Source organism: Canis aureus, chromosome 27 (genome assembly GCF_053574225.1).
Source record: "Canis aureus isolate CA01 chromosome 27, VMU_Caureus_v.1.0, whole genome shotgun sequence".
Classification (NCBI taxonomy): domain Eukaryota; kingdom Metazoa; phylum Chordata; class Mammalia; order Carnivora; family Canidae; genus Canis; species Canis aureus.
The window spans coordinates 5,176,612-5,191,803 of record NC_135637.1 but is presented as its reverse complement, the minus strand read 5'-3'; the positions used below and the strand labels follow the sequence as shown (position 1 = coordinate 5,191,803).

The 15,192-nt window shown below is 53.9% G+C and overlaps 1 protein-coding gene across 19 annotated transcripts in view; it reads right to left on the bottom strand.

Annotated features, from left to right (window-relative positions):
- Positions 1-15,192, bottom strand: part of RIMBP2 (RIMS binding protein 2) — a 225,179-nt gene that overhangs the window by 65,330 nt on the left and 144,657 nt on the right. For 18 of the 19 annotated variants that reach the window (XM_077875224.1, XM_077875225.1, XM_077875222.1 and 15 more), the window contains one exon: positions 7,196-7,300. The exons of the other annotated variant lie outside the window; for it this stretch is intronic. In XM_077875224.1, the coding sequence (XP_077731350.1) occupies positions 7,196-7,297 (102 nt within the window). In that variant the 5' untranslated portion in view covers positions 7,298-7,300. The remainder of the gene's footprint in view (positions 1-7,195; positions 7,301-15,192) is intronic. 19 annotated transcript variants of the gene reach the window in all.

Here is a 15,192-nt window from a genome sequence, read left to right as displayed (position 1 = left end):
TCTCCTGGGAAGAGCCCCAAGGGCTCTGGAGACCTAGCCTCATCCTGATGCATGAGACCAGCTCCAAACTCTCAGTGGTTGGTTTACAGGTGGGCTTGAAGCCTGGCTACAGCTTTGCCAGGAGTACTAGGGGAGAGGGGACAGACAATCCCTGCCTTTGGGACCCAAGCCTGAGTGGAGGACAGTTTGGAGTGCCGCAGCCATCCTGCCACCATGAGGGATGAGGCTGGAGCTGCCTCCACCTGACCGTCAAAAGTGCAGCCAATACACCAGGGAGCAAAGGCAGGAGCGTGCTGGATCTAGCCACACCTGAAGCCCATTTCAGCTGTGTGCACAAAATTCCCTCCTTCTATTTTCTGTCCCTTGAAACCAAGAGTCCTACTGAACACAAGCATCAGCTCTTGGAGAACACACCATTTCCTGTTTTAAAGCTGGAGGCACTGAAGTTCCGTGAGAGCCTGAGGCTGAGTCCCAAGCCGAGAAGGAAAGCTTGCCCTGTGTGGCCATGTGGACAGACACCCCCTTGCACTGGTTTCAGTGGCTTCACAGATGTTCCCAGAGACCCTGAGAAGCAGGTTTTGGAGAGGTTTATCTCCTGACTGCAGGGCACCTGCCTCTTGGAATTTCAAGCACTCATGAAGAATCCATGTGTTGGGCTGAGATCTACATCTAGAATTCTCGGTTCTGGAGGAGCACAGTCTCTCAGCGCCAAGAGAACAGGTAGGGATGGGCTGCCCAACACTGCAGCCCCTCGGGAGGAGGCGGGAGCTCTGCTCACCCGGCTTGGCCCACGCATGGGGAGCCTGGGGTCCCTGCAGAGTTCATCCCCACACGTCCTGCGGGCGCATCTCTCCGAGGGGCTCCAGAGCTTCCAGAGGGAAGCAGACAGAATGCCAGATTCATTACACCACTCTTGAATTCAGTGGAATCTTTAAGTGCTTAAAATCGTTCCTTTCAAAGCAGAAATGAGACCGACAATAAATAACAGAACCAGGGGAAGAAAAGACAGCCATCCAGAGGACGTACGGGGATTATATAAATAACACCACCATTGAGCCACTTGAGTCAAAGATAGTTTCCAACTGGCAGGATGAAAAACAACAACAAAAAAAACCCAAAGCGAGCCATGAAAACTCGGCCAAGTTTGTGGTAATAACTCGGTTTCTGGCTTCAGGAGAAAAGCAGGAGCTGGTTTTCACAGGCTACTTGCAAGCTGGGCCATTTGGGCAATCAGAATAGATTGTTAAAATTAACAGAATTGTCAGCGCTGAATTCTTGCAACGTCTAAGCAACAGCTTACGTGAAGCTCATTTGGGGGCCGTGGCCAACTTGCGGGGGAAGCTGTGACCTTCATGCAGGCACGATTTCCCACACAGAGCACACGGTGATGCTTGAGAGGGCCCATGGCTGTCAGGGGCACAGAGTCCCACCGTCAGGGGAGGGGGCTGTCATCTGGGAGATGGAGCATCCAGGGCGGTCGGTCACCAGGGCTGCTCACGTGGCAGTTTCCAGCAGGGCACAGGGGTGCAGACATGCTGGCAGACTTGGTGCCAAGGTCCGGAAACCTGGCTGCGACGGGCCCTGCACCTAGTGCTCAGTGTCTTTGGCGACTGGTTGGGGCTTGTGGGTGCTGGTGAAGATGCAGCAGGGCAAAAGCATTGTGGGGGCTGCAAGGAGCCTCATGTCAGAGCTGAGGGAGCCACCGACTGGACACCCGGTACCCCAGGCATGCGTGGTAGAAGCACACGGAACTAGGGCAGATTCTCCACTGAATGAACACGAGGTCAGTCCGCAATCTCCTACTATCTGCACACAACATCCACAAGAAGGATTTGAAATGGAGGCAGAGCAGCGATCATGATGTGCATGGTGGCTCGGGCTCCGTGGCAGCCCTAACCCTGAAAGCAGTCACTTCACCCATGGGAGGAACTCTGAGCCACAGTAAAATCAGTCAGGACTGCAGACAAATTTTAAATTTGGAAACACCCTTAGCTTATCACAGCTACTGTCACCAGGCAAGGATGCAGCTGGCACATGGAGCTGGAAGTCTGGAGCTGCGGAGCAGCCAGGCTCTGGCCACTGGTCGTTCAGAGAGGAGGCACCAGGGTGTGGGAGCCTGACCTGCAGGGGACTGGCGCCCACAGGCCGTGGGGAGGGCGGAGCTGTGTCTTAGTGACTCCTGCGACAGCCGTTCACGGAATACTGCCTAGAATTCATCACCGGTTGAGACCACCACCAAGTCTATTGATGGCTGCTTGCCACACCCCTTTCCTTGTCCCAGGCTCTCGATGCCTCTTCGTTAGTGTTTGCCAAGCACCTGCTGAGTAGGGGGCCGTGTCTCCGTGTGTAGACACTGTTCTCTGGGGACAGATCGCAGGCAAATCGATGAGCAAACAGCACCATCCGCAGGGTGGTGTGCTAGAGGATGCGGAGCAGGGAGTGGAGCCCCTCCCAGGAAGGGTGGCACACCAGGGACCTTAGTGACAAAGTAGGCCAGCCCTGCCATTACTGGGGGACCAGGCATCCTGGGCAAAGATCCAAGAGCGGGAAGATTTGGTGTGGTCCAGGCACGGAGGCCAGGGTGGCAGGAGAGGAGGAGGCAGGGAGGCTGGAGCTGAGAGTCCGTGAGCAAGCATCCCGGGCACCAGGCCCTGGGCTTTCCACACATAGAACAAACGTTCACAGGGTCGCTGCCTGATTGTTACTGTCCAGGGCCTCACTCGGCACCATGCCACCAGCCCCCAGAATGTGACCAACACAAAGTGCTCCATAACTGTTGACTTGTTTGTTGAATGAATGAAGACAAGGATTCTGGACAGAGCTCTTGGTTCCCTGATTTTCACAAGGCAGGTCCCATGGGACCACCGATGGCCCTGGTGGCCCACAGATAGCCCTGCGCCCTGCTTGGCTGTCTTCTGTATCTTTATTTTTTAAAGATTTAACCCATTTATTAATGAGAGAGAGAGGCAGAAACACAGAAGGAGAAGCAGGCTCCATGCAGGAAGCCTGATGCGGGGACTCAACCCTGGGACTCCAGGATCACGCCCTGAGCCAAAGGCAGATGCTCAACCACTGAGCCACCCAGGTGTCCCTTCTGTATCTTTAGATGCTGCAACCACCCAGCTACCAGAGCTACCGGCTAGCTGGACAGCCTCATTTTACCCTGATTTCCGTTAGAACAGCCTTGGGAATTTTGATCTTTCTTTCCTTAATTCAACAAATGTTTCCATTTGCTTCTCTCAAGCACCATATTGGGCAGAGGAGTGATCTTCTGGGGAGAGAGAGGCACCCCAGGGAAAACTTGGGGCCCGGGACCCTGGCAGCGGATGCCCTCACTTCCTCAGGGCAGCCCAACAGGAGGCTGAAGCATGGAAGCACCTGCAAGCACTGCCTGTCATTTAGAGGGAAAGTATACCCCTCCTTCCCTAACACCTGCTGTACATCAAGACAGGGACACTGCAGGCTCCAGGACACAGACAATCCAACGAAGTACAGACAGGTATAAAGGGAGCTCCCAGGAGGTGGGTCCCAAGAACTCCAGGGACAGGTGATGCACGGATGTGGCTGAGGACACCCTTCAACTTGGAGCTGGTATCGAGATGTCAAGTGGAAGGCTGGATGAAAGAAGTGGGTTCACAATCCAGCATGGAGAGCTAGAGGTGTGGCAGGTATCCAGATGGTATTTAGACCCACAGGGCCAGATGAGGTCGCCACAGGAGCCAGTGTCGACGGAGAGATGTGGCTCATGGACCGAGTCCTGGGGAACACCTGTGATGCTTATGCGGAATCTGCGTGGAAGGAAAGGTACTGGAAAGGGTGGCGTCCTGGAGCTCTACCACCCAAACTGTGTGAGTTAGAGAGGATGAGGACAGGGACCAGCCCTTGGCATGATGTCCACACCTGGGTGGTAATAAGAGCCACTACATGGGCAAGAAGAGGACAGGGGTCCCACTGGAGTGCAAGCAAGGAGCCTGAGAGCTGTAGCCAGAGAGAACATGTAGCTCTCAGAGATAAGCCCTCTGCTGTGCCGTGAGACTCCGCTTTGGACCTCAGAGAGTTCTGGAACTTTTATTGTGGTAGGGGGGCGAGGGCCAGATTCTGGTCAGCCCCGAGCCTTAATACTGGAGCATCCTGGCCTCACAGGTTCAGTGCAAATTCACTTTGTGCTGCTCGCCAGCCGAGTGGCATTTGGCAAGTTACTTAATGACTCCGGGGTTTAGCGTCCTTGATTCGGAAATGGATGATGACAGTACCTACTCTAGGCTCATAACAGGCTTGAAGTGAGAAGGTTCCATTAAAAATCGTCCCCAGAGCCCAGTAAGTACCTGGCTTCTTTTAGGATAAAGATGCCATTTGTTTCCTCAGCCCTTCCTGGCACGCATTACCCAGCGAGCTCCCAGCCCTAATGCCCCCCACCCCATACTGCCCCAGCCCGTCCACAGGTCTGTGCTGCTCTGCAGTGTTTATGTGGAAAGAAAATGCCCCTGTCCACTGTCTTTTCTCCAAAAAGTGAAAACATGGGACAGTAGGTCTCCTGAGAGCCAACTGATGTCCCTCCACTTGTGGCTTGGAGGCTTCCCTCCCTCCCATGCACCTATGTGGAAGTCAGCCAATCCAGGACCATGCCAGCTGCAGCGATGTTCCCATCCTCCAGGTCCACACTGATGCTCGATGCTCAAGGGCTGGGAGGCCCAGGGTCAGCCTGGACTTCCCCTCCCGGCATGCCCCACCCCTGCTCCTTCCACCACAGCCCCCGAGCAGACAGCTCAGCCTCCTGATCTGTCCTGGGATGCATCTACTTACTTCTCCCCACTGCAGCCGTTGCCCTAGGCCAAGACCCCAGGCCTCCCTGCCCCTCTGCAGATCAATCCCCAGCATGATGCGCGAAGAATGATCATCACACCTTGTTAAACCCGTTTCAGCCTCCCAGTGGCTTCCTGTTCCCTGGGAACGAGATCACGCTCCTTCCCACAGCCTGCAGAGGGCTGGGCGCCATCTCCCTGGGACGCATCTCCTGCCTGCCAGCACAGTCTGCATCCCTCTAAGGGCCTCCTTCCCAGGGTGCCAGGGACCAGAGCACTTGCATTACCCATGCCTGCCACTCCCTTAAGCTTGCCGGGTCTGGATTCCTGCCCTCATGAACCTATCACTTCATTCTGTCCCACCCCCTCATGGCACCTGCATGATCTGAACTCAGTTCACCCTCCCTCTGTGAGGGTAGGGGGGAGCTTACTCTCCACGTGGGCACAGGCCATCTCCCCACCACTGGGCCCCCCTTCTGGAACAATCCTGAGTGGCTGACACACAGGTAGCACACAGCCAACATTTGTTGAATGAATGAATGAATGAATGAATGAATGATCAAATCAGCAAGTGTAGCATGCTGGCCCTCCATGGTGAAAATCAAATGGAAATATGAGCTCTAAAGAATCGCCAGTCTCATTCTGTCAAAGTTCAATATTCCTCTTCGAGTACTTTGTTAAAAAATCAGAGCTCTAAGCAGTTACAACATTGGCACACTGGTTTTGCACTAGTTTCTCTCCCTCTGCTCCTGCCTCTGATTAAGCATCAGTTTGTCCAAAATAGAGACCATGATGAATGCAGGGAAGGGAGAGAGAAATTGGATGAAGCACAGAAAAGGCTGAATGACAGAATTGGCTCTGGTGCACCTTCCTGGCATCAGATGCTTTGTAAATAAAACTCCAGGCTCCTGGAGAATGCTCTGCTGAGAAACATCGACCTGCCACCCCTTCCGCACGGAATTCGTATTTCGCCAGGCTTCCTCTCTGCCTGGGAGGTGCAGGGCCAAGGAGGCGGGCTCCGGGCTGCAGGGAGCGGGCGCAGGTGTCCAGCGGCCGTGTCCGGGCACCGCAAGCCCCTTCCACACGGTGGCTGAGACACGAGCAGTGTCTCTGTCTGGACTCCAGCAAGCAATATCCTTTCTGGATAACATCCAATGAAACATCGCTTCTCGCTGTGCCAGTCAGCGCATCCTGGCAGGTAACAAGGCCGGACAGTCCCCATCAGCACGGGCTTAATGACATCTATCCTTGACGCATGGTCTCAATAAACCAGTAGAGAAGCAGACCAGGAAATTCTCCACCGGGTGCAAAGCTGTTCCCAAACTCCACAGGGGAAGGGGCCGTGCCAGCAGACACCCATCCCCAGCCAGGTGGGCACATGGCCCCAGCTCTTTGTTTCAGGATGAGAGGCCTGGAGAAGAGGTGGGCTGGGTGGAGGGCCACCCAGATGCGGGAGGAGCTGCCTGCGCTGCCAGTCAGCCAGCCTATCTCAGGAGTGCCCCCCTCAGGCTGCCATGCACCTGTCACCCAGACCAGGAAGGCTCTGGCTGGAGGCGCCGGCTGCCTTCTGGGGAGGAGTGGCCCCCAGGTAGGACTCAGGAAGGAAATGAGAACCACATCTGGACCCAAATCCCAGGTGAAGAGAGACAGGAGAGGACCAGGGCTGTTGACAAATTGCGGCTGGGGGCAATGTTCTCAGACCCCAGCACCACCACCACCATGGGTGCCACGGGGATATGTCCCCTGAGCTGCTCAGTCCTTGTTTCTAAATCTCTGCTTCTCTTTCCTCTTTCTTCTCTTTCCCTGGCTTCCCTCGCCCACGACATCATGCTGCAAATATTGCCCTGAGAGGTGCTTTGCTCACGTAACACTACATCATGAAAATCTCCCCAGTACAGCAGACATAAACCAAAATTACTCCTTTTGATGATGCTGTCCTGGTCTCATACAGATGCACCCCAATTTATACCCCCACCTTGGGTGGGCATCCAACTTAACCCCAATCCCCACCCCCAACCCACACACCAGCACTGAATAAACAACCCCCCAAAACCCCTAAAGAACAAAGAAAACAAAACTCAAGTCATTTTGAACCGGCTCCTGAGGTTCTTGCAGGGCAATTTTTCCAGAATGGAAGGTTGCAAATCAAGATACATGCGCGTTTAAATTTTCATCAATGCTGGCAGGTTGCTTGCCTCCAAGGCTGAAGTGGCTGACACCCCGCCGTGGCCACAGGAGTGTGCTCTCCCTACAAGCCCACCAGCACCGTGTGCTGGAGCCTCCAAGTGTTTGCCATTGAGCCCAGGGACGTGGGTTATTCAGGGGAGCTGGGTGCGCAGCCCCCACCACCTCCTCCCTCCACACCCCTACCCCCCCGCGTGCCCACCGCTCACCTTCTGCAGAAGCTCGATCTCCTGCTGTTTGGCGTGGAGGACAGCCAGGGCTTGCTCATGCTCCAGTTCCAGCTGCTGCCGCCGCTCTGCAGCCTCTCGCATATGCTGGGAGGACAGGGCGAGGTCAGGGGAGACCCGGGAGTCCTGTGGGGGGGGCCCTGCAGGATGCTCTGGCTCTCATCACCCTCTCTCCCCTGCCTCCCAGAGTCCTGATGCCAACAAGCCTTCCACCTCTGGTATCTCAAACACCCTGAGCATTTGAGCAGAACCAGAGGCCCTTGTGCAAGGAGAACTCTCTCTCCCGTCAGTTCCCCCAGCCTTGAGCAAGTGACAGTCACAGGTTATGGATCCTTACCTCTGTAGTGGGTATTGTTCCAAGCCTTTTAGGGTGATTTAAGTTCTGCAATCCTCCCATTCACCCAGGAGGCAGGCACTATAATAGGGAAACTGAGGCACAGGGAGGTTCTCCTGGCTCATCACTCAGCTGGCAAGTGGCTGACCCAGATTCGAGTCAGGCTCGATGAAGCCTCTGAATCTCAGGCTTTGGTGCTGTCTGCTGGCACTCTGCTCCAACCACACTGGCCTCTTTCCAGTAGCTGGCCTTTGTAAGGATTCCCGGCAGGTGCTTGTGGGTATGGCACAGATACCACAGTGACAGTGGAGACGCACCTCTGGCATTTTGGGGCAGTACAGGGCAGAGCCACACCTCCCTGGGTTCTAATCCCAATGCTGACCTTGGACCAGTTGGTGAGTTAACCTCTCCATGCTTCACTTTCTCCCCCTGGATGAATTATTTATTGGTATTATTAGCCACGCTCCCAATATGCCAAATAACTGTTGTTGATTGTTAATTATGAATCGGCACTTGCTTCGTGCAGGTGTTCTGAATGTCTCACAAGTTGGAGTGGTGCCCAGGTTCTATGAAGTGCTGTGTCACGTCTCACCCTGAGCATGAGACCCGAGTGGCCACAGAGGCCTGGAGCATGTTGCACAGCACAGCACCCTAATCCCACTCCAGTGCGGCTCCGCATGCACAGGGGTAGAGGAGCCTGCAGAGCGAGCCCAGTGGCTTGGACCACAGCACCGGTAAGATGCGAGGAAGAGGCCATGCTCCTGTTTACGGAGCACTCATTGCGCGCCAAGCACCCACCAGTGTGTGCACTGCCTCATCTGACGCCGGCAGCCCGGCGCTGCGGTCACCGCTGGCCATGGGCAACAGACCCAGAGAAGCCGAATGAGGCCACCTAGCACAGAAGCCTTTCCCAGAGCGGCAAGCGTCAAAGTCAGGGTCTGCTTGCTTGCTGACCTTTGCTGCCTGAGGCCTCCTGCCAACCGCCTTCTCCACCGTGAAAATCCGCTGCAGGCAGATCTGCGCTTTCAGGCTCTGAGAGGCAACCTGGTTTGCATGAACAATTATGCAGCTGTCTAATTACACTATTGTTCCGGCTAATTCCTGTGCTTCTGTTTATTTTGGAAGTGGGCACTGCTGAATACAGCCTGTGTACTCTTTATTTAGCTTCAGGAAGGAAGCTATTAGGGAAGGAGGAAACTATTTTCCTTACAAGGATTTATTAGAAACACTGACTGGACAGGGAGATGGCCCAAGCGTGCCGCCACAGGCTTCGGGGCTGCAGGGCTGTCGCAGGGTAGCAGACCCTCCATGGGTTCCTCACCTGGACTTACAGCCCAGATGGATGAAAACCACTGGATCCAGAATTTTGGGGGCTGAGGAAACAGTCCTATGGACTGGTTGTCAGAAACGCACATGTGTGTACAAGTACGCGGCCCTAGTGGGGTTTGCTGCTCAAGGCTGTGATGCCGTAGCAGGGAGGACAGATTCTCGGGAGCTCACACCCCACCTGTCCCTTCAAACCGCCCCCTGCCCCAAGCCTGCTGCTGTCCCTGCACTTGATGTCCTTCCCAGTCACATGGCCCGGAGGCGTCTCCACTGGCCACATCCACATCCTCACTGCCCACTCTGCTATTTGGCTTCTCCCAGCACTCAGCTGACACCCCCTGCCTGACATCCCCCTGGGTGACAGGGAAGCTAGGGGCCATCCAGCCATGGCCACCTCGTGCTCCAGGGACTCATCCTTTGGCACCTCTCCACCTACAGCCATTCCTGCACAGGCACACCCCGTGCCTGCCCAGAAGCCCGGGTCCTGCCCGGCTCCCTACCTGCGTGGTCTCTTGACACGACACAGGGGTCTCTTGCTCTGCTGTAGTCTTTCCCAGGCTGATATCCCACATCACAGCTATAACTGCCATTTATACACTCATGCTTCCAAATTGAATCCTTATCTCTTTGTTCATAGCCACCTGCCCACTCACCCTCTCCACGTATGGTAGGAGGAATCTCAAATTTAGCCTGTCCAAAATTGAGGTCTGGATTTTCTCTCCCAAACCTCTTCCTCCCCAGCCTGCCCATCTCAGCATGGGCACCAAACATCTACACAATTCCTCCAGCCAAGGAGCTAGCTGTCTTCCTCAGTCCCCATGTCCTTTCTCGCTCAACATCCAGAGCTTTGCAAGGTGCTTCCAAGTGCAACACAGTCTTCTGTATCTGCCACCGCCAGGTGACACAGGTGGTCTCCCTGCCCCCAACAGGACCCCCTGCCCCCAGAAATGGCCAGGCTCACGCTCCAGGGTGGAAGTCACCCACATGCCTTTATATGTCTACCTGATAGAGTAGGGGTCCCCAGGGAGCTAGGGAAGTGGTATTTCTGGGTGCATCTGGGAGGGGTTTACAGAAGACAATGGCATTTGAGTGGGTGGAAGGAGAAAGGAGTAGTTATCCCCCATGTGGGTGGCCCCCATCCACTCCACTAGGACTTGAAGGACAAAGAGGTGGCAAAAGGCACACCCTCTGGGCCTGAACTGAGACACATCCATCCTCTCCTGCCCTTGGACACCTGTTTCCTTGTTCTCAGGCTTTCAGACTCAGGCCAGGACTTAAAATCAGCCCCCAAATCTCAGGCCTCCAGACTCAGACTGAATTGTGGATGGCAGATCAAGACCTGAGCTGAGATCAAGAGTCGGACACTTAACAAACTGAGCCACCCAGGTGCCTGAAGAGAGACTATTCTTGATGACATCATCTGAGCACCTTGATTCAGCCATGCCTGAAGCCCAACCTAGTTCTCATCTATCCCACTTTATCAACCAATGACTTTCTTTTTTTTCTTCAAACTATTTGACATAGGTTTCTATGAACTTTAACCCAACTTGTTCAAACTAAAATATTTTTCAACACCATTTATGGCTGCCACACAATTTATTCCATGTCTTACATCATGCACTGAAAGTTCACAATTTTTTCATCTTGCTTCTCAAAATAAAGAGACAGCTAGTGGATCACGACAGCTTTGGGGCTGTTTCAATGCCCTGTTTGGGGTAAGAGAGTCAAAGGAGCTTTGCAGAAATTATTGACATCTTCTTAGCAGCAGAAAGAGCATAAACTGATCAGGGAGGCAGGGGTGGATGGGGTCAGGGTGCTTGGTTTACCACAAGAGTCATGTCAGGCTGGTATCTACCTGGTAGATACCAGGTGCCATGTCTCTCCATTGCTCAGGCAAACAAGTCCCAAGCTCAAAGTCACTGGCAAGAGATTAACTTCCTCACAGGGTGACCATGATGTGTGGAGCTGGAGACCCAGGAGTCCAACAGAACCAGCAACCAGCCTGAAACTCCAGGCTGATGGCCAGTCCAGAGGACGTACACGGAGGCCACACTTTAACCTCACTGGGACCTTCCAGCCCAGGAAGGAGCAAGGGGATGAGCTCAGGGTCAAGTGGAAGGAGGGGGGTGACTGGGAAACCTCAAATCTGTGTGGGAGCACCTGATGCCGCATGTGGGGCCACAGCACATTGTAGATGTGCTCATTGTAGGTGATAGCCCTATAATCTTGTCCTGTACGCAGGTTGCTGGCAAGGTCTTCCCAGCCCCAGACACCAGCATCCTCAATCTCACCTAAACACAAGTTGTAGAAGGACTGTTGTGCTAAGTATTTCATACACATGACTCACTGAATCTTTACAACAACCTTGGGGGCAGGCACATTTTTACTCCCGTCTATAGAGAAGGCAACCAAGGAAGTTACATAAACTGCCCAAGGTTGCCCAGCCAGGAAGTGATGCAGCAAGGACTTGAACCCAGGGAGCCCAGCTCCCTGACCTGTGCTCACAGCCCTTCACTCTGTCATCTCCCTGCCCTGCAGGAGGCTTCTCATACATGTGGGATGCACCTATACGCAGGCTTCCTGCACGACAAGGTCTCTCCATGCGAGACCCTGTCGTGTGGTGTCTCTGAAGCTCACGGGCCGCTAGATACCCTCCATCCTTGGCCACGATGTGGAGTGCGTGCCATGCGGCCAGGGCAATAAAGGGCAGCCTGCATTATCTTGGGAGGCGATTTACATCGTCATTCTTATCATTTCTCAAGTCTTTGTGATTCAGGCTGTCCCTGGGAGCACCGGGGACCCACATGTTCTCACAGAGAGCTTGGAGACCCTTGGCTTTCACCCAAAGACAAAATCCCACCAAATTCCTAATGTTTGGCTTTACCTCCTTTTACAGATAGCTTCCCAATGCCAAGGGCACAGGCCCCATTCCGCAGGAACATTTCACATCTGAAAAGCACTAAGGATCAGGCACCGCGGCAAGAACTCCTGTCTAAAATGCTCTGCCTGTGGCGGGATTTATTTTTAAACCGGCGATATTTATATCTGATGTCAGCCACAGCACCAGCTCTTAAGTGGCCTGCAAATGTCAAGATGCCGCTTCCCCGGGAAAGCTCACGCATGGAGCAAATTGCATTATCTCCTCACAGGTGGATCAAAGGAGGATTTGTCTTCTGCTTTGGATCCGGCCCTGCCTGAGCAAAGAAATGAAGGAAAAAATAATTTCTCTCATTAGGAGTTACTGGCGACGCGGTTAGTGGCACATTCATGGGCTCCGGTATGCACGGTGGCAATAGCAAAGCATCTCTGCACACAATTTCCTTACACGCCACATCTGGTGGCAAGAATCCCAGCGCCGACCAAGCTCATGTCCTCAGACACGGGGAAGAGGAGGCGTTGCGAGGGGTTGGTCTGTCCTCCGCGTCCGTGACTTCTCGCCCCATCCATGCAAGTCAGATTCATTCATAACGAGAATTAGCATGAAAACAGGGCCACGTGCATTCTGGAAGCAGAGACATATCTTGGCCAGAGCGTCTGATTTCTCACACTGAAGAGAATTAGGACGCTGGGAGCCCGTGGGATGACATCTGAGAGCCTCCCTGACTCCCAATCTGTCCTTCCTCCCGTGGACTCCCCAGCGAAGGCAGAGACACAGGACAGGGTGCTCAGGCTATGCCGTCCTTCAGACCCCTCCTCCTGGAGCCCGGCGGCCCCTGCGGCGGCCAGGGCCGAGGGCACAGACCGTCAGAAGGTGCTCACAGGCCTTCCTGCCCTCCCTGGGCAGTGTGCTCATCTGCCAAACAGAGAGAGGAGCTTGCCTTCCCAAGGTCATTGCAAGGACCAAGCAGGATATGATTTTCAAAGTGACCTGCCCAGAATTGCTTAATGCAATTATCGGTGAGTCCTAAGTACGCCGTCTTATTATCTGTTTTCTGTTTTTGGGGTTTTGTTTTTTTCTGTCCCTTTCCTGTTCCAATTTCCCTTTCCTGCCTTTTTTTGGGATTGTCTGAATGGTTTTTAGCACTACTTTTTTTATATAAGATTTTTTAAATTTATTTATTTGAGAGAGAGAGGGCATGAGCATGGGGGATGGACAGAGGAAGAAGCAGATCCCCACTCCACCCCTATTGAGCAGGAACCCTGACTCGGGACTCGATCCCAGGACCCCAGGATCATGACCTAAGCTGAAGGCAGACGCTTCACCGACTGAACCCCCCAGGTGCCCAGTTTTTAGCATTTTATTTTAGTGTATCTACTGAGTGTTGGGCTATAAATTTGTACCCAATTTTTAGTGGTTGCCTCAGGGATCTCAATATACATGTTTAAATTTAAATAATCTACTCAGAATTGTAACTTGCCTCTCTACGTGGAACACAGAAACACGACCACAGTGCCGTATCTTTACTTCCCCTATTTATGTAGTGGTTGTCGTGGGTACAATTACATCTATATATGCCATAAAAATCATGGAGAAGCTCTCAGTGATGAGAGTTGTGATTCATGAATAGATGAGTCCTGGGGAGGTGACCAGTGAGTGGAAGTTTTGGGAATGAGCAGGAGTTGGTTAGAAGCAGGATGGGCAGGGCATTCTAGGCAGAGGGGATGGTATGTGCAAAGGTCCTGTGGGAGCAAGGACTGAAGCAAGTGCCAGGATGGAGGAAGGCTTGTGTGAATGGGGCCGTGGATGGGATGGCCAGGACAATGGAGGAGTGATCACACGCCTCTGGATGCAGCAGCCGGGTGACAGGGAAATGGGGAAGCAATAAGCCTTGGTGTCTTATCTTAGGAACTACAGGCTTGGGCTGAAATGCAGTTTACATTCTGGACACGTGCTGTCATGTATCCAAACACCACTACAGAACACTTATTCTGTGCCAGATGCTTGGATGCTTGCAACAGAATAATGAACAAGTGAAAGATTAATTTCATTCTGGTGAAGCTTACATCCTGCGGAGGGGGGGAGGCAGGAAATAAACAGGCTATCTAGCAAACGAACGCAAGTTTCAGGGACCAACAGCATGATGGCGAGGCAGGGGGATACACGAGGTGGGGAAGGATGTAGTGGACACTTTACTCAAGCTGGTGAGGGACATGACATTTGGCCGAGACCCACATGATGACAAGGAGCCCGCCAAGTAAAGGTTGGGGGAAGCTCAGGGAGGCAGGGGCCGGCGTGGTGTGTGTGTCTGTGGTGCAGGGGTGCGTGGGAGTGGGTGGGAAGAGGTACGGGAAAGGGGCAGGTCCAATCCCTCTCCATGGTCCGTTGCACCCCCGGGATGACACGCTGAAGCCCTCACTTGGGTACACACTTTGGCCACTAGTGATGATTGCAGGCTGATCCGAAGCACACTCACCCCGCGTCTGGCGAGTGCTGCGCCTGAGTCTGCCAGTGCGGAGGCTGCGGCCCAACCCGTGGAGAGTGCGTACTGGGGGCATCGCGTGTCTGGGTAGGCTCCCGGACGGAGGCTGCACACGCGCCACACGGGAATGGGCAGGACCAGGACCCAGAAGGGCCGTCCGGTGCACCTGTTCCCTGCTGCCCCTCCCAAATGCGTCTCAATCTGACGGAGGGGCCCCACATCCCGCTGCTGTTTTCACTCACATGCTCCTGATGACCACAAAGTGGAACACCCAGCATGTTCAGCAGCTTGGATTTTGGATGAGCTGGCTCAGGACCCAGCAGAGAACGAGGGACTCAACAGCCCTGCCCTGGAGAGAAAACTGTCAACTCCACGGTGGAGGGGGTGAGGGTCCGAGTCTCAGGACGAGACCCGGTGCCGTCCTTCTGCCGGGTGCAGAGCAGGATGCGTGTGGGTCCCACGGCACCAGCCGGCAACCAGCCTGCATGCAGCCTCATGCAAAGCCTCTCCCTGAAGAGGTGGGGGCAGCCAGGGCAGCTTCCAGAGCAGCAAATTTCCTGCGTCTGGCTCAGATCTGAACATTGAGACGACACTATCGTGGCTTGGATCAGGCCCATCAAGGGTTTGGCTGGAGACGGAGCCCTCAACATGACTTTCATGGTGCAGAAAGCCCCAGAGGGTGTTACCGGAGCCTGAGTCCAGAACAGAGAAAATGAGCCACAAACATTAGTTACCACCGAGACTGGCAGCAGGCAGATCTGCACTTGGCAGCACAGGGCTATATTTCTGTGCAAAGGTATGAGGAGAGGGCAGGCACAGGGAAGGCCCCGCAGATAAAGGGAGATTAATTGTTACCGTGAGAGTCACTTATTAAACCCAGATAATCAGTTGTTCCCAGATAATCAGTTGTTCATTAACAAAATTAGCCTTAGATTGTCTGCATTTAAATGGACCGATCT